The 24494-nt window shown below is 39.4% G+C and overlaps 1 protein-coding gene across 5 annotated transcripts; it reads left to right on the forward strand.

The window, feature by feature from the left end:
• The first annotated feature begins 448 nt into the window (after positions 1 to 448).
• LATS1 (large tumor suppressor kinase 1) lies at positions 449 to 23948 on the forward strand. Of its 5 annotated transcripts, none has more exons than XM_075499005.1 (9): positions 449 to 645; positions 2864 to 2977; positions 5548 to 6056; positions 9711 to 9861; positions 11716 to 13244; positions 17977 to 18559; positions 19492 to 19674; positions 19918 to 20024; positions 21046 to 23948. In XM_075499005.1, the coding sequence occupies exons 3-9, from the start codon at positions 5706 to 5708 to the stop codon at positions 21559 to 21561; spliced, it is 3420 nt and encodes a 1139-aa protein (XP_075355120.1). In that variant the 5' UTR covers positions 449 to 645; positions 2864 to 2977; positions 5548 to 5705; the 3' UTR covers positions 21562 to 23948. The 5 variants fall into 5 exon arrangements, with proteins under 5 accessions (XP_075355120.1, XP_075355122.1, XP_075355123.1 ...); XM_075499007.1 differs by having other exon boundaries at positions 11719 to 13244; XM_075499008.1 differs by having other exon boundaries at positions 9711 to 9846.
• Positions 23949 to 24494: the final 546 nt, after the last annotated feature.

Below are 24494 nucleotides of genomic sequence, written 5' to 3' on the forward strand. Positions count from 1 at the left end.
TTCCCAATGTGTTTGAAATGCAACACTGCCTGGAAAGAAAAACGGTCGAGATGCATCTCTGAGTGATAGCTGATGGGTTTTCCTTCCTGGCGACTTACACACGTTGGTCCCTAACGAGTCCTTCGTTCAGGCACTAATTGGATCCCTTTTTTCCCCAGTAGAAACCTGGTATTTATCCATGGAGCTCGGTACCGCCGCGGAAGAAAAAAGCAGCGCCTGCAACCTGGCAGCGGCGGGGGGATCTGGTTTGCGTGACTCCCCCGCTCGCCCGAGCGGGCTTGCCCAGGCCAGCAGCGCGCTGCCGTTCCCGCGGCCGGGGCAGGCCGCCGGAGCTCCCGCCCGGGCTGGGGGCGGGCGGCGGCCGCCGCGCCCCATCCGGGTCGGGGCTGCGGGGGGAGCGCCAGGCGCGCAAGGGAGGCCGGGAGCTGCCCATATCCGGGAAGCCCTCCGCGGCGGAGACACCGACAAAATGGCGGCGCCGAACTGAGAGGCCCGTGGCGGCGGCGGCGGGCGCTGGCGGAGGGACTGAGGAGCCGCTGCCGGCGTCGCGGAGGGCCGCGGCGGTCGTCGCTGCGCGGGCGGGGCCGAGCTCCGTGCGCCCACGCCCGGGCCCGCGGCGCTGCCGCCGCCGCCTGCTCGCCGCGGGTAGGTCCGCTGTGCCGCGGTGGCGAAGGGGGGGCGGCCGTGGGCTGGGGGCGAGAGGCCGAGGCGCGGCCGCAGCGCGGGGACGGATAACGAGCCCTCTCCGGCACGGCCGACCGGTGAGTCCTGGGCCCTTTTCGCCCCGCCGGGAGCGGGCGGGACGCGGCCGCGGGAGACTGTGCCGTCTCCGGTTCCCCCGCCGGGGGTTGGGGTCTCCGAAGGCGGTTTCTCGCTCGCCGGGGAGCGGCTCCTCGGGAGAGGTGGCGGGGCCCGCGCCACCCGCTCCCCCGGCGCGGCCGGTTGGGCCCTTGTGCCGCCGCCGGGCGAGGGTCCCGCCGCCCCCCGCGGCGCTGCTTGGCCGCGCTCGTCCCGCCGTCCTGCGCGGGGAGGAGCGGCGGTGCGGGGGGAGCAGCGCTGCACAAGACCCGCCTCGGATCACGGCCTGGGGCTGGCCCGGCGGCAGACGCCCAGGTGTCCCAGTGCCGTGGGACAGAGTCGGGGTACGCGTGGTTGTCGTATGCCCAGCACTCATCCTGCCGCTGAACCCCCGCGGTGTGGCTGGTCCCTGAAGCGCTGGGTCCTGCTGTGCTGTAGGAATTACCTTGGTACCTGTCTGTGCCAACGCAGCTTACACTTTGGTCCTCAGTGGCTGTCCTGCTGGTAGCCGTAAAGATCACTCTTGCATGTGCTCGAAATAACTACTACTGCTACCGAGAATAACTGAGAATACATTTGTACGTGAGAAGAGCTGTATCCTGTTAAAGGAGATAGCAGAGCGTAAGAATGGAATCAAGCAGGGCAAATGCACAATGTTACCAGTGTTCAGCTAGCCTCTGGTCATTTCTAGCTCAGTCTTCCCTGCCTGTGTGTAGTTGTGTTTGTTTACCAATTTCAGGGTCCAGTTTTCTCCTCATCCTATGGAAACTTTTAGCATTGGAAATGCATCCTTTGGCATGTTGCTTTACAGCTCAGTGACCTCTTATCTGAAGAACAGCTTCCTTTTGGTGGTTTGAACCAAGCCCCTGCAAACTTAATTTTATGTCTCCCAAATTCTTGATTTTTTTTTTCCCTAGCAATAAAGTGTTGTGATTACATATAAACTAAGTTATTAGAATAGGTACGTGAGAGAGGGAACCAGAATAGATTAATATGTGGCGTTCGATACTTAATTGGAAATAGGAGTATTTATGTTCAAAACTTTTGGAGATAAGAAATGTTACAGAACTATCACAAAGCTATGTATTTTTTTTCTCCAGAAAAACTTGGAAGTCATTGACAGTTGCATGCAAACATTCTGTGTTTTCATTCAAATGCCTGTTTTTAAATCCAGTCTTTCATGATTATACTGTAAAGAGACAAGTTGGGTTTTTTTTCCCCTCACAGTTTGATCTGTAGAGGAAAAAACTTTATCCCCATAGTTTGAAAAGAAATGAAAAACTTTTCTTTTTTTAACTTCTTTAGGGAAGTGGAGAGCTTCATCAGCAGAAACAGCTGCGTTAACAAACAGATTTATCATTTACACTTAGTGACAGAAAACTGCAAGGGGGGGAGAGACCTCAGTTCCCTTGGATAGAGTTAGTGTTTGGTAGTTAGAAGTACAAAATTGAGATAGGTTTCTTACTGAGCAGTCAAAACTTTCTTGCTCTAAAATGTGTGCAAAGGTCTGTAAGAGGAGGTGACTTCTGAATTTTGGGGTTGATATTGAAAGCAAGGTGAACTGTAATCAATGGTAATACTTGCTTTTTTTGTACTTCATTAAACTGGAGGACCAATTTAATTGGATTTTGGAGCACTTAAGACTAGTTACACATACGCGTCAAACTGCTGTTACCCAACACTGCTGCCAAAAGAAACAACCCACCAGAAAAAAAAGTTACTATTTATCTGGGTAAGTTCCTTAGCTTGATTCACTCTGTGTGGCCTTACAAACAATTATGCTGGCGCTAGTAAGTGGCGGGAGATAAGTGGACTGGCTGGTTTACACTGGTAAAGCTCTGCTGCTGCTAAAAATTCATGTGAAAGTGCAGCTTTATTTTCCAAGACTGCTTAGTCCATATCCTGTTATGCTGCAGTTGCCAGCAAAGTAATAGCTATCAAACACTTATAGCATCCCGTGTCTTAAAGTTCTCAAAGCACTTTAGAAAGAAATAAAATTCTTGCAGTTTTGCACTGAAAGAAATTGGAGTGCAAGCTGATTCCCCCCCCCCCCCCCCCCCCCCAGGTGGTAGACTCCGGATCTCCTGATTTATGGTTTCAGTGTCCTGTTAATTTAACCTTGATTTCTCTGAGGGGTGTTACATTTGTGTATCTCAGCTACCTGTGGTGTAACCATAAGGTGAATATTGAAATACCAGATGAAATTATGGTAAAATACATAGGTGCAAAACAACTATTTTCTCCTGAATTCCAGGACTTTGGGACTTGTTAAAAGGGATAACTCGTGTATGGATACTTCTTTCTTCTCTCATTGGTATTTGTGTGACACAAAGATCAATACCAACTGTTTTATCTAGATTGCCCCGCCAATGGTGAACTAGTCATTACTCCTAATTTTGACTGAATTTGAACAAGCAATCTAGATTACTAAACCTCTAAGATACTTAGCCTTGTTGTCCTATGTTTTGGGATGAGTTTATGCAGGAGGTTTCACTTTTCTGGAGGTCGTGCTTCTCTCAAGTGTTATTAGCATATGTCCTCACACTTGGGTATCCAACACATGTTTTTTGAAGCAGGTCTCGTGGAAAGAAAAGGAACATCCATAGCAAAACTAAATTCTAGTAAAATGGTCTAAATATAGTTACTCCCTTTTCTTTGGAAAAAGTGTTTTTGACAAAGTATTTTCAATGTGGTCTTAAATATGGCATGTTTTGAAAATGATTTTGAAAGTGGCCAAAATTAAATTACATTTTAATTGCTCTCATGACATACTTTTTGCGGAATCTAGATTTCTTAATACTTTGAGCAAAACTTCACTGTTTATTATTAAAATTCACTTAGGTGTCTGATGATCTTTTCCTTATTCAGTGAGCACTGAAGAATTGTATGCTACCAGACTGCAGGAAAGAGCTTTAATATAACTACCAAATTACATTTATTTAAAATTTCAAACCTATCACAGGGCAAAGAAAGCTTGTGGGTACAGTTATATCGCCTAACAGTTAGATAGTTCCATTAAAGAAATTATATTATTTCTTAAGTGGTTGTCCAAGGAGGCTGGGATTAAGTGGGTGTCCCTCGTGTTTCTCTTTGCAGTCCTTATTTATGTATTACTTCAAGCTTTCAAGTTTTATTCATATATGGATAGCATGTGTATTTAATTCATATAATTTGCATGTGTATTAGAGGGTTCTTTTTCCTATTAACTTCTTGTCGTATTCTTCCTCAATCACTAAATCGTTAATTGGCTTATGACAGTGCAAATATTGTAGAACTGAAACCTGGATGACAAAAGAGTGACTTTTATGTAGACCGTGTAAAATTTAGACACCTGTTTAATTCATGTCTAATATGAGAAACACTTATCTACACACTGCTTCTTTAAGAGACAAAAGATCCTTGCAGACATCCTCAAAAATAATCCTTCAGAAAACTAGGAATGCAAATGTTTAACACTGAGAAGCAGAAACAAGAAAATAAGAACATTTCAGTATTGCTGCTGTTACACATTGCATTATAGTGAAGGAACGGTGTGAGTTGAGCTTTACCATTGTTCTAGTTGCCTGTGAAGAAAAGACAGTGATAAAATATGTAATTTTTGTATCTTGCACTTAGTAACTCATCTTCCTCTGTTGAGCAGCAAAGACTGCAAAAGTTTTATTTCATGATACTCTGAAGAGGCAAGTGCTCTGTAACTTCTTCACTGTTTCACCTTAGTTGCTCTATCCTTTGCCATACCAGTTACAGTACTAACTAGTGCACAGCACGAATGCAGAGATTTGAGTTCTCTGCAGACACAGGTTTCTTTCCCTGATGAGTCAGTGCCTTCAAAACGCAAACGTTATTTATTTGTTTTTGGCAGAAAGTTCCGTTTCCCTTACCAAATGTCACAGCTATGCTCTCAGTGAATTTGATGCTCAAGTTGTTAAACAATTTTACAGTAAAAAAGTTTGATTAAATTTTCTTTGTTTTCTCCCCCCCCCCCGCTCTCATCTTCCCTTATGTAAAATAAATTTTAAAATTACTTGACTATTGATGAAGACTGGTTCAAGGAGACTCGAGCTAAGAGACTGTGACAGCCTTAGAAAACCGAAGCCTTAAACAGGTTTAAATGGCAGATGGTACAAGAAATCATAAAGTTGCATGCTATGAGCTAGGCAAATGTTTATTTTTTTACCTATGTGACTGCTAAAGAATGGATAAAATCGTTGTAATTATGTACACTTACTGGTGTACTTTGTACTTTTCACTTCCATCTATTTGTGGAGCTTGATGCCAGAATTGTTGAACAGCTAGGGTATTTGGTCCATATCCTAGCTAACTGGATAGTAGAGTTGGCACCTTCAGCTATAAAAGTGTTGATGGAGAGAATGTGGGTGATGAACGGAGACAGCACCCAGCAGAGAGGGAAGGCAAAGAAGTGGTGATGGGGTAGCACACACAGCCATTCATATCTGCTCTTGAAAGCTTTGTCCACCACACTGAGTTCCTCTTTACTCTCTCTACATCCTTTGCAATTCAGGACAGTTTAGACTTGAGGCACCTAAACCATTTTTTTGTTAATGGACTGCTAGAAGCCCAACACAGTTTGTAGTTTAGGTTGAGTAAAGACTGCCTGAAGAAGTTGCTTAGCATGCTTTTAATAACTGTGAAGGCAGTGCTGTATGAGAACATTTCACTGCCACCAATGCTACATAGTGAACTTCTTCACCGCTGTATGTATTACATTTTGTTTTGTTTTGTTAACAGGATAGCAGTTTTGGGTTGTGACAAACTCCAGCACTACAGGAACCACAGTTTCACAGTGAAGAGCCACTGCTTTCACAAGTTCTGAAACTACCAGCCAGTCTTCCTTGAATTTTGGTGTGTGTGAGTCCTTGGTGGAGGTTGCATATATACATGTTTTCATGAAGAGAAGTGAGAAGCCAGAAGGTTATAGACAAATGAGGCCTAAGACTTTTCCTGCCAGTAACTATACTGGCAGCAGCCAGCAGATGCTACAGGAAATACGAGAGAGCCTCAGGAATTTACCTAAACCCTCAGATGCTGCTAAAGCTGATCACAGCATGGGCAAAATGTTATCTGAAGATCCTAGGCAAGGCCGAAATCCCCCCAAATTTGTAACATATCATAAAGTTTTGCAGGAGATAAGAAACTCACTTCTGCCTTTTGCGAACGAAACAACCTCAGCTGTCAAAGGAACATCGGAAGTTAATCGACAAATGCTGCAAGACTTACAAGCTGCTGGTTTTGATGAGGTGAAATACTTTATTTTCAAGATTTGGTGTTCTGCTAACTGTAAACTATTAGTACATGTTGGAGGGTGGTGTTGATCGTGGAATGTTTGAACAGCATATGATAAGCAAAATAGCTTCTTCAAAATCTGGTAGGTTTCTAATTAGGACTTGGTGAAACTGGTGATAATGGCGGATGAAGAAGAGGAATAGAAGGATTTAGAGAAGCTTGGCTGTTGGGCTTTTTTTTTCTTTTTTAAGCATCTTGTGCAGTTTGTTCTTAATGTGGTAGGAGTAGGTTATTTTAATTATTTACATCATTTTAGGTAGAGAGGACTGGACTCTCTAGCACGTGGGTTTTGCCTCTGATACTCAATGGAATTTTGGATTGTGCTCAGTTAAAATATATTGATAAAATATGGCCATTCTAAATTGAAAGGCAGTACCAAATATTTCAGAAGTGAATTTTAATGAGCTTTTTACATCTGTGGCTTATAGAAACTCAAACTTTGTGGAGAAAGAAATTTGGCTATCCTTACTTTATGCACTTTGTCAGATACAGATAAAGTAACAAGGTGTGTGACAAAACCAGTTGCAGAGTGTCTTCTCTGCAGTATACTCTCAAGACAAAAATGTCAAGTCTCTTGAAAAACTTGGACATAAGTAATTATTCCGCTGTTACTTTCATTATAAGAACAGGGAACTAAATAATTGTTCAATTTATTTATTTTTTAAATTATTGACTAAACTTATTTCCATTCATTCATTTTAATAAGTGAAAGGAGTCTGAAAAGTGGTTTCCAGGAATAAAAAATTAATACACTTAGAGCTCCTGTGTTTTTACTGGGATTTGCACATCAAAGTAAATTACACCTGTTTTCATGCCTTGTCTGTAGAACCGAGTACAAAAGCAGGTTTAAAAAACAAAAAGCTAGCAAACCACTCATCTTTCCAAAGGACAAAGACACAGACCCACAACAGGGATTGCGTTTACAGGAGTGCACTGCTTGTAGTAGTGACCAGCTCACGAGTTCTGCTGGCTGTGGTGCTTTGGTATTTACAGAGATCTACCTCTACCAAGAGTGAGCTTCTCCAAAACTGTCAACTAGCTGTCCTCAACAAAGTCCCAGTGTCAGGTGCTGACAGTGGTTTTTCGTTGTCCCTTTCACTTGCTGAGATACACAGTCCAAGTTGTGTTTTCAGTAAGAATGGAAGGATTTTATAATGATAAATGATTTTGTGATAATTTGCTCCTGCTCTGTGGTTTGTTGCTGAGGTTGGATTTTTTTTTTTTTTAAAGTAGATCAGTTCTCAGATCCATTTTTACAGATTGAACCTGCAGTCATTTTTGCAAGCTGAAGAATGGTATGTGGCTGGATAATAAACTGGAAAGGTATCTTAAGTTGGTATTTTTGTTGAATCCTTTGTATCTTGAAGCCTTTTGCTCCTACCCTTTGTTCTTGGATACGACAGAATTCCCAGGACACTTGTGGTTATACAGACCTTTTTTCAGGCATAGTGCCAGCATAAGCCGTTTCTGCCATGTGTTAATCCACAGTTGTGTTGCCACAATAGTCCATATGGCATTGACCCAGGAACACCATCAGGAACAGATACAGCTGAAGTAGGAAAGCATTTTTTTTGGTGAGGGCTATTCAAGATGGCAAGTAGGAATGAAATGAGAATGTATTTTGAACTGGGATTGTTTTATGGACTGGATCATAGCAGGGGTGTGTTGGCCAGCCGTAAGCGGCTGGTTTTTTCTTCTTTTTTTTTTTAATACATTAAATGTCACAAATGTTCCGGTTATTCCCTCCACCCCTCAAGTAGTAGGTAGTATTCAGGGTTAAAGCTGAACAGATAGATAGGTATCTATCAGTATCAGGTGTGTATATATATATAGTGTGTGTATATAGATAGTAATATATATATGTATAGTAATTGTGGGAGAATGCAGTTCATTGTGTTTTGGTGGTTTTTTGGGTTTTGTTTTTTGTTTACCCACCCTAAATAGCTTACAGGAAGTCTCTCTTGCTTATTAGGATTCAAGTGTAGTCCTCATATGTTCTGTGTAAGTGATACTCTTCAAGACATTGAATACTTCATGTCACATAGGTTACCAACGTTTTTGTTCTTCAGCTAGAGGGGAGAGAGATCCTTTGGCTCTTACTCAGGTCCTCTGTTTAGTGGAGAGGGAACTAAATTTAATCTCTTAAAATATTGCTGGTTCTGTACTTTGAGATTCTGTGTGTCTTTATGGCTTGGTGATGTGAACTTGTAGGTTTAGGTTTATATATTGTAGAATTACTTGGCTAAAAAGACAGTAAATTTGGTTTTGAAACTGATTAAGAAGAAAATTAAAGTCAATAGGTAGAAATGAATGATGGGTCCTATAAAAGTATATTCAAATTGGAAATTAAATACTCTGGACATCTTAACCTTCTGTTTGCACAATGATCAAATAGCATACTGGTGCTGAAAATGTACTTCTTTGCAACAGATCAGTCTTGCCTATAAAAGTAGAAGTGTTGCAGACATAACTGTTTCTTGAAGGAGCTGTGAGATCAGAAGTTGTATCTGCTTTTTCCAACAATGTCAGCTGGCTTGTAAACATTGTGACAACCTTATTATAAGTATTTTTTAATTTTAAAATCCTTTTTTAAGGTTCTGCTTTGTTCACTGAATTTAATTATTATTTCTGAAGGCTGTATGTAATTTTGTATGTGTGTAGTGTTAAAAACATACACAGGCATGGTGAAAGTACAGACATGGGTTTGAGTTTGAAATTGATACTGACTACGTCTCTTCTGAGCCCTGAATGCTGTCGTATGTAGATTACCTGTTCAAACGTAATGTGAACTGAAATGATTGCTTCGATATGACAAAGTATGGCCATAACAAATCACTAAAGACAGTGTGCTTAATTATAGGGAGTTATGCTGTGGATTTGTTTCAGACTTGTTGAGTCAGCTGCGCAAATCCTGTGCAATATAACTGGGAGAGCAGTGCCTGACTTTTAACTGTCTGTGAAATTCTGCCTCTTTTGCTTGATGTTGATCTCATTCAAGTCAGTGGAAAAAACACTAGTCCATAATACATTTTCCATTGACAGAGCTGGGGTTGGCTATCCGATCAAAATTTGTGTTTGGATCTCTAAGAACACAGAACCTAAATCTACCACAAAACCAGTAAAAGTTCTGCCAATAATCTTGTCTTGATCAGGAAGAATTCTTAGGGAGAAACTAATGGATATTTATTGACAAAAAGTCATGCTGAGTTGAAGAAAAATAAGCAAAAACCAAAGTTCTGAGTTTCACATTAGGGTATCTTTCATAGAATAACTTAGGTTGGAAGGGACCTCTGGTCATCATGTAACTAGCTGTTACCTGGGTAGTGTATATAAGCAAGCTGTTTGTACGAATAGCAAAGTGATACGATTTACATCAAACTGCAGTGCTTCAACAAGTTGACTTTTTTTTCCTGAAGATCCAGAATGTGTGAGTCTTTTGGAGGATCTACTGTGGAGAAATCATTTTAAAATTAGTTTTAGATCAATTGAAAGAAATCAGTTATGTACTTCGGTAAAATTATGGGAGGGTATTTGGCTAAATAACCATGACTTTTGGTATTTTTGCTATTTTTTTTAACTTATTTTTTTGTATATTATTTTCTCTTTAGGATATGGTTATACAAGCTCTTAGACAAACTAACAACCGTAGTATAGAAGCTGCCATCGAATTTATAAGTAAAATGAGCTACCAGGATCCTCGTCGGGAACAGATGGTTGCAGCAGCAGCAAGACCTGTAAACGCAGGTATGAAACCACCAGGTAGGTGTATCCATGGTAACTCAGCAACTCACTAAGTGTATTCTTATAGGTAAAAAATATAAAATAGCGGATTCCTCCTTCATGTACTCAGAATGGTACAGAGATGTTGAGATACAGTTTTTTGCTTTTAAAAATAGCACGTAAAGTATATAATGTAATTTTTCTGAAAGACAGGTGCATTCAACATGAATTTCTTAAACGTTTCTTTTTATAACTGCATGGTTTTAGTATTGTATGTAAGTATTTTATACGAGGAATGGCATTCAGACCTCATTTTAGTAATTTTTGTCCCTTATTGGTGTGATGCCCGTATTTTGTTCTCAGTGTCAGGTGCCATTTAGAAGTCAGTGGTGAGCACTGAATTCTTATTTTAATTTTTTGTCTCTCTTTTTCACACACCCTCCCACACAGCAGCACTACATATGTGTACTTTTGTGTATACATATTATTTGTGTGTGTATGTATATATTTATATATCATAGGGCTACAATATTTGTATTTGAGGATGTCCTGTTTCAAGATCCCTCTCTCTGCTTAATTTTCTGCTTGGTTCCAGATTTTGTTAGTATGGTTTTTAAGGCAGACTTCATGTTTTTATAGAAGTTAGGGGACATACTATAGCTTTAGTAGCAACAGAGTCAGAATTTTGCTACTTGCTAGTATTGCTCTCTTAACACATGCAAGCACATTTTTAATACATCTTGATGTTTTTCTTTTTTTTACCAGCTTTTAGTAGTATACACCTCAACAAATGATAACTTTCAAATGCAGCAGAAATACTGAACTTCTATTTGAAGTTGAGTGCTGAGCTGCTAGCTTTGTAAAGTTACATTTTAAATCGACCATATAGGTATGAGGAAAAATTAGTAGAGTAGCAAAGTACAGCATTATTTTCATTTAGTTTGTGAAGCAGGGTTAGTCAGTGCTTGTATGAAGCTGCTAGCTAAATTCAACCATTTAGCTATGATTTTTGTTGTTACTTGCAAAGACACAGTAATCAATACTTTCTTTTACTGAAGATACAGTGACTTTCAGCAGTTGCAGTACAAGTATCGCAGTAATAACACTGTAAAAAGCACAATAAGACTGCATACACTATCAGTTCCTTGCATATTATTTTGTTTATATGATGCAAAATAACATCTGTAAAGTAAATATATTGTAGAGTTTGGCTCTCTAAGTTTTACTTTCATACAGTTTTAATTCTTGCCTCTATACAACACTTTTACCCATAAAGACATAACTTTTAAAATTAAAGTACTTAATCAAATTTCTCATGCAAGGCATATAACAATTTTGGGTGAACTGTGTGCATACAAGGGTATAAGCGGGCTGTTTGATTTTACAGCATTCAGTTAAATTTTAGTTTAAGAACACTTCATTTATTGTCAGTGTTAAACTGGAAGGAATAGCAACATGACTAAACCTATTTTTCTGTGCTATTGCTCTTTTGTGTTTGTAGTGAACGTCTCTTCTGAGAGTTGCTTGTATGCATGATTAAAAATACATAGTATGCCTAATAATTTTGCATATTACCATTTTTTCCAATTAAAAATTGAGTGCATCTGTAATTGAAGCAAAATGCATCTTCAGAAAAGTGATTTCTAAAAACCCTGATACTATAATTTCATTGCATTTTTTTGGCGCTTGTACTGTGTACTGAGCATATTACCATAGCATGCTCTGTATTACTAGCTAGAGGTAAATTTTTCATGTGAAGTACAGTGGATTATGCTGTGTTGGAGAAGTCCCATCCTATTTCTGTAGTAATTAATGCAGAAGAATAAAATATTCAAAGCAGTAAATAGAAATAATTTCTAATAATATAAATGCTGTGTTTTCTTCTTGTAAAAGCAGGGACTGTACAGCAATCGGTTAACCGCAAGCAGAGCTGGAAGGGTTCTAAGGAGTCCTTGGTTCCTCAGAGGCACGGCCCTTCCCTGGGAGATGGTGTAGTTTATCGCTCAGAAAGTCCGAGCTCTCAGCCTGATGTAGGAAGGCCGTTATCTGGATCTGGCATTGCAGCATTTGCTCAGGCTCATCCTGGCAATGGACAGAGAGTGAATCCCCCGCCTCTACCACAGATAAGGAGTGTCACTCCTCCTCCTCCACCTCCTCGAGGACAGACACCCCCTCCAAGGGGAACTACTCCTCCACCTCCTTCCTGGGAACCAAACTCTCAAACAAAGCGTTACTCTGGAAACATGGAATATGTGATCTCCCGTATTTCTCCGGTGCCACCAGGAGCATGGCAGGATGGTTATCCACCTCCACCTATGAATCCTCCACCCATAAATTCTTCCACGCAGGGTCAGAGAGGCATGAGCGCTGTCCCCATTGGGAGGCAACCAATAATCATGCAGAGTTCTGCCAACAGCAAATTTAGTTTTCCCTCAGGAAGAGCTGGAATGCAAAATGGCAATTGTCAGGCAGAATTCATAGTTCACCAGAATGTGGTGGCTGGGAACTCAGTGAGTCGCCAGCCACCCCCATACCCCATGAATCCAACTAACAGGCAAAGTCCCACAGCACTACAGATGCAGGCAGGAGGATCTGCTCCTCCTTCAGCATACACCAATGGGAATCTTCCTCAGGCAATGTTGGTGCCAAATAGAAATAGTCACAACATGGAACTTTATAATACAAACGTAGCTGGAATACCTGCGTCCTGGTCACAGCCTTCCCCTGTGCAGCCACAGTCATCACCTGGCAATGGGCATGACATGCCTACATGGCAACCCAATGTTCCTGTGCGGTCAAATTCTTTCAACAACCATCATGGAAATAGGCAGAGTCACTCTAGCAGCTCTCAGCCTTCAGCTACAACAGTAACAGCTATAACACCAGCTCCCATTCAGCAACCAGTAAAAAGTATGCGTGTGTTAAAGCCAGAGCTACAGACTGCCTTAGCACCCACTCACCCTTCCTGGATGCCACAACCAGTGCAAACGGTTCAGACCATCCCCTTCTCTGAGAGTCCGTCTACAAATATGGCAGTTATGTCTCCTGTTGCAGAGGCTCCAAATTACCAGGGTCCCCCACCACCTTACCCAAAACACTTGTTACACCAGAACCCCTCTGTCAATCTGTATGAGACAGGACCCAAGCTCAACAAGGAGGAACCACCTATTTTATCCAAGGAGGATGAGAATGAAAAGAATTATGAATATGTTGATTCAACAGATAAAGAAAAGAAACAAATTACAACATCACCTGTTCCTGTTAGAAAAAACAAGAAAGACGAAGAAAGAAGAGAGTCTCGCATTCAAAGCTATTCCCCTCAGGCCTTTAAATTCTTCATGGAGCAGCACGTGGAGAATATACTCAAGTCACATCAGCAGCGTTTGCATCGGAAAAAACAACTAGAGAATGAAATGATGCGGGTAAACTCTTTCTTCTTTCTAAATCTATGACTAGAGAACTGTTCCCATATTAATTTTAAGAAATATGTCTTAACTGTAGAATGTTTAAATAGTACAGATAAATAGAACATTGTGGGATATTGTGGTATTGAAGTCTATTTTTAGTTTTTGTGTTTGGGATGTGGCAAATTCTTCATTGCTTTGTTTACGTACTTCATTGTCTTCTTAGAAATTAATTTTTTTAAGTAACATTTTTGCATGTCTAAATGCAGCTCATCTGACATTGTGTGATAAGGCAGCAGAAGCAAAATCATTGTTGCGTGAACTGAGATTTAAGTACATGGCTCATAGCTTTTTGTTATGGGTTCTATTTAATCCTGAGTTTTGAGTGAGTTATATGCAATATTTTAATGATTTTTAAAATATTTTAATTTTTTTAAAATAAACACTGCAGGTACAAGTTACAAAGCAGGAACAAGTGGTAGGCTGGTTAGTGTGTTTATATAGTCACCCAGACAGTGATACCTTTTATGTTCTGCAGTTTGTTTCCAGTAGTGATAGGGTTTTTTAAGTTCAAATCCAAAAAATCAGTATTTAAAAGTTACATTTTTAGAACGAAAGAGACATAGTACCTTTTGCCTAAGTATTTTATAATCCAGGCTGTAAGGGTATCTGTTTAAACAAGGGGTAATTGAATGGGATAATAAAAAACAGATGTCAACAAAAACATGTAAACTCAGCTTCTTTGTGCCTACATGAAGTCAGTGGTCTGTTTCTGGGATTTCAGTGTTCACCTAAACCAAATCAAAAGGGTAAAAACTGGAGCTGATCTATACATATGCCATTTCAAAAGAGAAAATAGCGAGAAGTAGTGAAATTAAGATTTGCAGAAATGGAATTTTGAGATGTATTACTTATATTTCGTAATTGTAGTTGAAAATTTGACATAAGTATGATGTACCTTTTATTCTATGAAAGAATGTATTTGACTTAATGCCACTTTCTTGAAGTGCTGTTTTTTAAATCCATGTTTTCTTACTCTTTGAAAATTCTTACTGTAATCTGTAGTGTTTTATAAGTGTTTGCTTAATCACGAATATGTAAATGTTAGCAAGATTTCTTCCTGGAACTCTTTCTAGATCTTTATTCTTAGTCTTCTCTCTTTCCTTTTCACTTCCACTAACAGCTGATTTAAACTGTTAAGGTGTGGGAAGCTTTCCTGAACTCTCTAGCCTCCATTCCTGTGTAGACAAGTAAGATTTTGGAGCAACAGTATTTATTAAGAATAGCATGATTCCTTTTTAGAGGGCTTTGCATGCAATCCTGCATCAAAATTAAGCATGAATTTATTTTGACTATTTTTGAGTACTTAAATGTAAGATTATATTTAATGTTGATTTGCAGACTTCACTTTCCCTTCTTACTGTGTCGTGTTCCATAGTAAGCATAAGTATTACTTATATGAAAGCACTGATATAACTTTTCTTGATATTTTTCTTGTGCATTTAAAGCACCCTAGTAAATATCTTTTTTTATATGAAATGCAATTTATAATATTTATACTAGATTTAAAGCTGGGGTGTTTAATTACAGGCTGAATGATGGAAAATGGGGTATTATGCTGCAGCAGACCTCTCTCTTTCTTCATCAGGGTATAGGAGAGGAATCCCACAGTAGTGAAGTATATTTTGGGTCTTTATGAGAAGGAGAAAGGGAAACTAGCTCATTAGTTATTTTCAGGAAGTTTAAGAGGATTAAACAAGTATTGAATCCCTTCTTTTCTCTGCGTTGGTAGGAACTTTGAAAGAAAAAAAAAAATACCAGAATGCATCCCTACAGAAATACCTACCTTAATAGGATGCAGTATTTCTAGCATAGGTGACATATTTCTGTGCTATCAGGTTTCCTAGGGAATAGAGTGGAGCTGTCGCAAAAGTATTTAATTTAGATGTATGAATTTCCCTAAGAATTATGCTAGATGTCTTTGCCGCAAAGAGAAACCTAAGTCATGATTTAAGGCACAGCAAGATGAGAACGGAGCAAAATGAGAGCGAATTGTGTGATATCATACAGCAATTCAGGAAGCTCTCGTGTCTGGCATTGACTAGAACTAATTGGAGGTGTATGTGCATGAGCGTTTGTGCAGCTGACAAGTTGGTTAATTTTTGGTAAATGCTGTAGCTGAGGAGAGTTTAGGGACAATACAGCAATGCAGAGAGCGATCAGTTTGTGATGAACACTTGTTTTAGTGGATGGCATAGGAAAAAGCAAAGATGGGGAAGAGATGACAAATTGGGGTACTTGAGCTATTTTTTACAACAAAATTGTTAGGGTGCAACAGCTAGAGAGCAGGTACTAGAAGGTAAAGCTACAAGGTTTTCGGAGACTCTGTATGTCTTGCAGTGATTAATTACTGTATTGGGTCTCACTCCTCCTAGGGTTTTGTTGCATCTAGATGATATTCTTTGCCAGTTTTCTAACTGATCAGTGGGGTTCAGTTTGTGTGCAAGTGCGGCTGTACTGAAGCAGACTTCATGGTTCAGATGGGACTCAAGAAGGTGACCCACCATTGTCTGAGCTTTAACAGGGTCGGGTCTTCAAATGTCTTCTTGACATTTGTAAGTCTTCAAAAATCCCTCCTTGTGCATTGAACTGTGCCTTAAGCATGTTCATTCACAGAAAACTTGAGATGTTTCTGTCCTGGAAGACAGTGCCTGGGTATTTCTGCAGTAATGTGTTGAGAAAGGTTCAACTCCCTACTCTGAAACAAGAAGTTGTGTATTTCCCACATCTAGTCTTGAAACTCCTGCTACCCAGTCCTAACTATTACCTGCCTGATGTCGACAAAAAATTTTGTCTCAAATTTGAGTCAGCCTTCCCCATTTAAATCTTACTGAATTGATACTCTTTGTGAAGTTTGTTTGGGTAGGCAAGCATTTTGTATGCATTTTCCTAATTGCATCTCCTTTGGATCCGTTTTTGTTATGATGCCTGTAAGAAATCTTCTGTGTTCTAACAGTATTTTCTTTAATAGGGTGACATGTAGTATATTGAAAGCATTTTTAAGACACTGAATGATATCTAATTGATCTTTTATCTCACCTTTTTTCTCAGTCACATCTATTATATTTTGTTTCAAGTTCTGTTGTAAGTTAGTCAAAATAGAAGTCATCTATTAACATGCGGTTTATACAGACCTAGACTAGTGGTTACCTAATCCTGATGGTGGTCCTGAGTACCATTATGCAGACAGTATCTTAAACATTTGAAACATTAAGGAGGTGGCAGCAACAAGATTTGGTATGAAGAATCGATAAGATGTGACAATAAGAAATTGAAAACTTCTAGAATAGTGCTTGAGTAACAGTTGTGATGTTTGCAGGGATTCAATTTGGCCATCTTCAATTTTATGGTCAGGATGTCCAGGAAAAAAATAAGGAAATATACTGCAGGTTGAACTTGGAAATCATTGCTGTAGGATGGTGATTTCAAGTCAGGTAGGCAGATAAAATAATTGACATGCTACGAAAAAGGGAACATAGAAGATTTTGAAAATGCTGACAGAAAACAAAAGAAGAAATGAACATAAAGCTATGTGGGGGTAGTGTCACAGAGAAAATAATATAAAAAAATTGAAGAAAGATTCTGCTCACATTAAAACCAAAAAGAAGGGATATTCTGACTCCAGGGCCTGAAATTTGCCAAGAAAGATGGCACTGGAGTTGAATGGCAGTTCAAAGGAATTGAAGCCAGCAAAAATAGACTAGGAGGAACCCACGTTGGAATATGATGAGAATGTTTAGTGTGGTTCTTGTAGATAAGGGTTTCCACACTGTAGGTGATGAGTTACATGTGGCCTGTGAGTGTTTCAGCTGTCAGAATGTTAGTGGTGTTGGCCAGAATATGAGGGATGTTCATTCAAGATAGGGATATGTACACAGATGGGAGCCAAGAACTGATACCATGGGGAGGAGAGTGAGCCACTTCAAAGAAATTGCTTTGCTCAACTTGTTGGTATGTAGGAGTGGAGAGTGGTAGACAGAGTGTGACTGAAGTCCTGTTAGAAAGAGGTGGGTTATGCGGTAAGAGGGAAGATCAGGTCTTGGCTTGTGGCAGAGGCATGTGCTTGGTGTGGGTAGACAGTAGGAAACAGTGCTTTGTGGATGTGGTTTGTGTAGGTACACAGGGAAGCATGAGAGTGAGAGAGTTGCATACTCCCTTCTGCAACTGAAATTCCACTGGCATGGTCAGGAAGTTTAGTGACTTTTGCTCTAGCTAGTCTAGAGAGTGGAAGCCTTTCCCACTGCAGCTCCTTAGTTAGCCCTCAGCAACTTACTGCTCCTAGGCATGTCTTGGCTTCCTTTAGCTTTGCAAAGAGAATCAGGGAGGCAGCTGATGCACACTGTTATTCAGATAAGTATTATTTGCAGTGTTTTTTATCAGTAGTTTGTTGATTACCATTTCTCACCTTGAGAACATACTCCCTTCTCAAGAACCTTCTGGTGCATGGCACCTCATGCATTTTGCTGTTGAAAGCCATCAAATGTTTTGTTTTGTATCACTCCTATATGTTTTCTTAGAATCCTAATGTGTCAATTAAAAAAAAAAAAGGGGAAAGCAAAAACCCTTAAAGTATTATTTCCCATGCTGTATATAAGTATTTGGTTTGCTTTGCCTAAGCCTTGTAATTATAAGATCACCAAGAATTAATAGTACTGTTCACTCTTCAGATTTAATTCTGTTTGCTGCACAGGTTGGATTGTCACCAGAAGCCCGAGATCAAATGAGGAAAATGCTGTGCCAGAAAGAGTCTAATTACATTCGGCTAAGAAGAGCTAAAATGGACAAGTCAATGTTTGTAAAAATTAAAACCCTGGGAGTTGGTGCATTTGGAGAAGTTTGCCTAGCAAGAAAAGTGGATACTAATGCTTTATATGCAACAAAAACTCTGAGGAAAAAAGATGTATTGCTTAGAAATCAAGTCGCTCATGTTAAAGCTGAGCGAGATATCCTTGCAGAAGCTGATAATGAATGGGTGGTTCGCCTGTACTATTCATTCCAAGATAAGGACAATTTGTACTTTGTAATGGACTACATTCCAGGAGGTGATATGATGAGTCTCCTAATCAGAATGGGTGTCTTTCCAGAAAATCTGGCACGGTTCTACACAGCAGAACTGACCTGTGCAGTTGAAAGTGTTCATAAAATGGGCTTCATCCACAGAGATATTAAACCTGATAATATCTTGATAGACCGCGACGGTCATATTAAATTGACTGACTTTGGGCTCTGTACAGGTTTTCGATGGACCCACGATTCAAAATACTACCAGAGTGGTAAGAGAAATATGGAAGGTTTCCTTCTTATTTTGTTGACATGTCATTCTTTGCAAGGAATTAAATAATAAATGAGTAGAAAGATGATTGTGCTGTTTCCTTTCTGAATAATAACACATCTAACAATATGTCTGCACACCACTCATATTATAGAAAGCAACGTTTAGTTAGGGAGAGTTTGTAAGTGTGAGAATTGATTCCTTAAGGGAGAAAGAATGAGCTATGCTGCTCTAAGTTTGTCCCATTAGTAACTTCTGAAATTTGGAGAGAGAAAATGACCATGGTAGCAAGATAATTACAGAGACAACAGTCCTAACTCTGTTTTGAAGATAGGACTGATGTTTTAAATGTAATTGTTCTTGAAAACCTTGCCCCAAGTTCTGTGTCTCATGTACTTCCTTTTAGTGTAACCTGTTGATTTCTGAGAAAGGTTTAAGTAGGCCTTTAAAGACCCTACTTGATTACTTAAAACAACAGCTATTAAAAAGTTAGAGCAAAAAAATTTTCACAGTTCCGAGGGTGATAAAATACGGATTTTGTAACCTGTATTTGAATTGAAGATTTAAAATCTAACTTTATTTTTTGATGGTTTAAATATTGGGGTTTTTTCTGTTTACATAAGAGCAAGAACAATATACACCCTGTACCCACAATGTGGTTATGTTAAGGAAAAACTGAGAAAAGATCAAACTTGATACTTCCTCATAATTATGTCAAAACTTAAACAATGTCCTCAAAAGTTGGTATTTTGTATCATGAGCACAAAGTCAAAATCCTGATGTTGATGACCTTTTTAGCTCTCAAATTGAGTGTCAAAATTGAAACAGATTCTGTCTTATAACACGAAATGTTAACAGATAAAGAAAATTTTATACTAGTTAAGAACTAAAGTAATCTTCCTCAATTTTGGCATCTTTCTCACTCAATTATAGGTGATCATGCACGTCAAGACAGTATGGATTTCAGCAATGAATGGGGTGACCCAGCAAATTGCAGGTGTGGAGATCGGCTGAAGCCACTTGAACGTAGGGCTGCACGTCAGCATCAGCGCTGTCTGGCCCATTCCCTTGTTGGCACGCCCAATTATATTGCGCCAGAAGTATTGTTACGAACAGGTAATGTGTTTTTGTACTGTAATCTTGCTGCAAAGTAACTGATATTCAGGTAGCTTGCTTCACCTTTCTTACACTGCCACTTTTCCCAAGTATATAATATTTTGACAAAAAATAAATAGTTGTTAATATGGAAATCTTAAACAAGTATTGAATAGAATTCTCTTGTGAACCTTTTTTATTCTTAGAAATACGTGATTGAAATTATACTAAGGCTTTGACTACCTTGTTTTGATTTCATTTCAGGTTACACACAGTTGTGTGACTGGTGGAGTGTTGGAGTAATTCTCTTTGAAATGCTAGTGGGGCAGCCTCCATTCCTGGCACAAACACCACTGGAAACGCAAATGAAGGTAACTTTAAAAGTCTGGTATTAACAGTCTGAAAAAGCAAACTTGAAATTTACATAGTCTTTCTAATTTGTAGTGGAATCAAAGGTGATTTTTGAGACTGCTGCTCTATCCAAGCATGTTATAAACTAAAAAGATTTTAAAATTTACATTACTGTGGCGGTGCACTTAATTTGTAAAGGGACTTCAGGGATCACGTTCATATCTTTTATCTGGTCATACAGTAAACATGCCAACTAAAAATCACATTTCAGATCTCAGCTGTTCCCTTTCAGTTCTTGCTCTGTTCCAGTTATTATCTCCACTTTCTGTTCTTCTCCTCTTCCAGCATCTGGGTGTTCTTTTCCCACCACTTGGCTTCCATGCCCGCTCACCTGCAGAGGATTTCCTTTGGTGATGTATCTGCAGGTGCTCAGCATGCAAAGGTGGAGGAGCAGTAGATGACCGTGGCTGCTCAGGGTTACTGGCAGCTCAGAGCCATTGGTCTCTTCCTTCCTGAGCCCCAACTGATTCAGAGAAACCACCAAGGCAATCTTCTGCAGGTGCCATTTTTGCAAAACTGCATTCAGCTTGCAAGATATTAGTTGGCTCAAATGTAGTGCAGTAATAATTTTGTTTTAACTTTAAATCTGTTAATCTTTCCAGTGCATCAAATAAATCAAAATTTGTTTGCCTTGCCTTCTTTTTAAGATTGTAAGCCGTGTGCCTAATCTCAGTTTCCAGGTGCTGGATTTCATGGTATCTTTGTTGGCTTATAGGAGGGGTATTCCGTGCCAGACTCTAGTTTAGATTTGGCATGTGAATAAACTCTACCTGAATTTTGCCAGATTTCCAGACAAAATATTCCTTGTGTTTCTGAAAGAGCAGCTTCACGTTTTCCCCTCTCTAGCGTGAAAACGCTTATAAATGTTGAATGATTGCTTTGTGGCTGTTCGTTTGTTTTGTTTTGTTGTTTTAATTTTCACTGGTTTTTTTTCCTTTTTATGAACTTGTAAATAGAATAACACCTCTCTTTGCTTTAAAGGTTATCAACTGGCAAACTGCACTTCATATTCCACCTCAAGCTAAATTGACTCCAGAGGCCTCCGACCTTATTATTAAACTCTGCCGAGGGCCAGAAGATCGTTTAGGCAAAAATGGTGCAGATGAAATAAAAGCTCATCCATTTTTTAAAACAATTGATTTTTCAAGCGATCTACGGCGGCAGTCTGCTTTCTATATTCCCAAAATTGCTCATCCTACAGACACGTCAAACTTTGATCCAGTTGATCCAGATAAATTGTGGAGTGATGATGATAAGGAAGGGAACAGAAATGATACACTTAACGGGTGGTACAAAAATGGAAAGCATCCTGAACACGCCTTTTATGAGTTCACCTTCCGAAGGTTTTTTGATGACAATGGCTACCCATACAATAATCCAAAGCCCATTGAGTATGAGTATGGTAGTCCCCAAAACTCAGAACAGCAGTCAGATGATGATGATGATGATGATCAGGCAGGTAGAGGAGTTCAAAATCGTGACCTGGTTTATGTTTAGTAGAGGAATAAAGATTAAAAACTAAATAAACTTATTTTGCAGCTGCAATTTTTGAAAAGTCTCTTCTCTAAGAGAATTGAGAGAAGATTGCTAGGGTAAATACATGCACCCTCTTTTTGTTGTTGGTTTTTTTTAACACTAAGAAAATTGTGTCTTCTCTTTCCCTCTCTGTACACTTTGTTTCCCCAGAATACAGGGAAATCCTTCTCAAATATTAATTTATTCCAGCATTGTTAATTGTTTAATTTAGAAGAGATTTGATGTTAGGTGAAAAAAACCCCATCACTTGAATTTTATTATTGGTTGTCTGTACTCTAAGTACTCAAAATAGGAAATAGTGATTTCCTCCCCCTCCTCCCCCCAAAGATGATGCCTGATATCTATTTGTACATATACTGAATAATTTTAGAAAACAAATCTCTGCTTCAGAATTGTTAATGACAGTTTTTCTTTGCATTGACCAAATACAAAACCTACTGTACACTAATAAAGCTCTCATACATTTCTGAAGAGGAAAAAAAAAAGGCTGCTGTACCCTCACTTCTCACTATACTTAGCCTAATTCACAGTGTTGGAAAAACTGAGCCATCTATCTGGTGAAATATTTCCAGCTGCTGTGGTAGTGGCATAGTTCTCAGCTTTGGCACAAGAAAATGTCAGCCCTGGCTACGGTACGATTGTAAAGTGATAAGGCATTAGAACTAGTATTTTATTAAGCAGTAATTGAATTTGACATTAGTAATGCTGTAGCGTGTGACTGGTACTCTCAACTTGATTGTCTCCTGTCATCAGTTCTTCTATAGTTATGAGAGGAAAAGAGCTTTAGGAAAAACACTTTCTGAAATCTAGTTTAATTTTCTGATTACAACCAAACTGTAAAGTGTGTACAGTTCTGCTTTAGTTGGAATTTTTAGTTTGAAAAATTAATTTTAGAATAGTTTCTTTATTATATGTTTGAGATAGTAATGGGAAAAGATTATAAATTATGGCTTTTGAGACTGTTGTTGTGGAGACCAGTTTCACTTGGCTTTAACAGTTTTCCTCCTAGTTACACAGACAGTGAGGAGAAATGTCATGCACCAGTCCATCTGAGCCGTCAGTACAGTTTCAGTGGTCCGTCTTTCACAGCCCAATTCAGAACAGAATTAGGAACTTAGGGCTGTGTCTGCTGCCTTCTGCATGACTGTTTTCATCATTTCCCGCAGCAGGTGAGCAGGCATCCCCTTGGGTCTCATGGTGGGAGGGTACTGAGCCTGTGGAGGTTACTGGGAGCAGGGAGAGGGGCAACCCTCTAAGCAGCTTCCCTGAGACAAGACCAGGAGTTACAGGTGAGAGGCAGAAAGAATTACGTTTTTTCGCTCTCTCTCCCCCCTCCTTTCTCCTGAATCTAACACAGTGGTAAAGAAAATGCACTATATTTAGTAAACTTAATGTCTTTTAAAACATTTCCTCCTCCTTGGAATTGAATTCCAATGGGTAATCTAATAATGTGCCTGTAAGCATTACTGCTTTCTTAAATTATTATTTGTGCCATTGCACTGGCATTGTGACTATCTGAACATCATGAAATTGGTGTTCATAGCTGTTCTCGCAGGAAATGCCAGTTACTGGTTTACTTTTCTCACCAAGCTGGTTTAAGGAATACTTGTGCGCTTCCGGCCATTCATTCCCTTTCTGTGCTTCAGTTCAGTGTCTCTGTGCCAGCGCAACTGTCTATAGTGCTGCCCTAAATACTGGGTCAGTGAAAAAGCTGCTTGGTGTTTAGCGTTTGGAGGTTTCTTTCTTGTAAGCGTGTTCATTTAAGTGATCCGGTTTCCGGTGTGGTCCAAAAAATGATTTATATTGGCATAACTGAGGAAGGAGTGAACTGCAGTAAAGAGGGTTGGCAGTGTGGAAAATTCTTAAACGGACTTTGTCACGGGAGAAGACATTTGTGGAAGTTCACCCCTCTACTGTGAAGTGCTTATCATGGTTAGAAGATGGTTATGAAAAGTTGTTTTCTTTTCTCAAGCAGGTAGTTACTTTCTATAATGAAAATGGGTTTGTAGCTTAATAAAACAATTCATGTTCTGTCTGCCTGTTCCACAGCTGTTGAAATAGAGTAGTTTTTAAGATTCATTTCATTTAGCTTAAATATTGTAAAATGGCTGCAGCGTATAACTACTCCATTTTATATATTATGTAAAAAAGATTGTTTTCCATGTAAATAAACCTTTAAAGATTATCTTCCTTCATAGTAAGTATCCCAGTAAAACTGGTCTACTTGTCTTGGAGTAAAGTATAATATATTACTGGTTAAAGGTAACTTAATCAAGCCTGCCTTACCATTTGTGAAGTATGCGGAGAAAATAATGTCACTTCTTCATTAAATTGACTGTTAAAATTGCCTTTTTATCTGAGTATATTTCTCTTCTGCCTGCATTGTATTATGTTATATGCCGTTTAATGCTATAACTGGTCTTTAGCCAATGTGTTTAAAAAAATAAGAAAAAGCTGTAAAGGCACCACGGTTCTATACAAGCAAAAACAATTGCTTTTAGTAAAGGAAATTATTGAGTCTTTTAAGGACATGTGCAAGTACTGAAACATTAAACATTGTTTTACCATTTTAAACAAATATAGGAAGAGCTCACATCTTTAGCATTTGGTAGATGCTTCTGGCATTTTCTGTTATCTTGTGTTAGAAGTTGTAATGTACCTTGTACCTTGTTTGAATTTTGCCACCTATATGCTGCAGTATTATATATTTCCTTGCAAAAATGCAGTGTGTTACGTCCAAGTTCTCTGAGAAGGTTACTTATATGTAAAAGTTGTCACAGCTCTCCAACATGCTATGCCTTACCCGTGTTTTGAAACTTCACGTTTCGTACATAGGTTCAGAGTCTATTGAGATTCTTCATAGCTGCTGCTTAAAACATGGGTATTTCACTGGT

Source organism: Mycteria americana, chromosome 3, assembly GCF_035582795.1.
Source record: "Mycteria americana isolate JAX WOST 10 ecotype Jacksonville Zoo and Gardens chromosome 3, USCA_MyAme_1.0, whole genome shotgun sequence".
In the NCBI taxonomy this organism is placed as follows: domain Eukaryota; kingdom Metazoa; phylum Chordata; class Aves; order Ciconiiformes; family Ciconiidae; genus Mycteria; species Mycteria americana.

Bases quoted from the DNA above. Each gene is read 5' to 3' on its own strand.
- LATS1 (XM_075499005.1), top strand. From the start codon at position 5,706: ATGAAGAGAAGTGAGAAGCCAGAAGGTTATAGACAAATGAGGCCTAAG. The intron at 13,245-17,976 runs GTAAACTCTTTC...TTTGCTGCACAG, and splicing joins TAGAGAATGAAATGATGCGG to GTTGGATTGTCACCAGAAGC. The intron at 18,560-19,491 runs GTAAGAGAAATA...ACTCAATTATAG, and splicing joins TTCAAAATACTACCAGAGTG to GTGATCATGCACGTCAAGAC.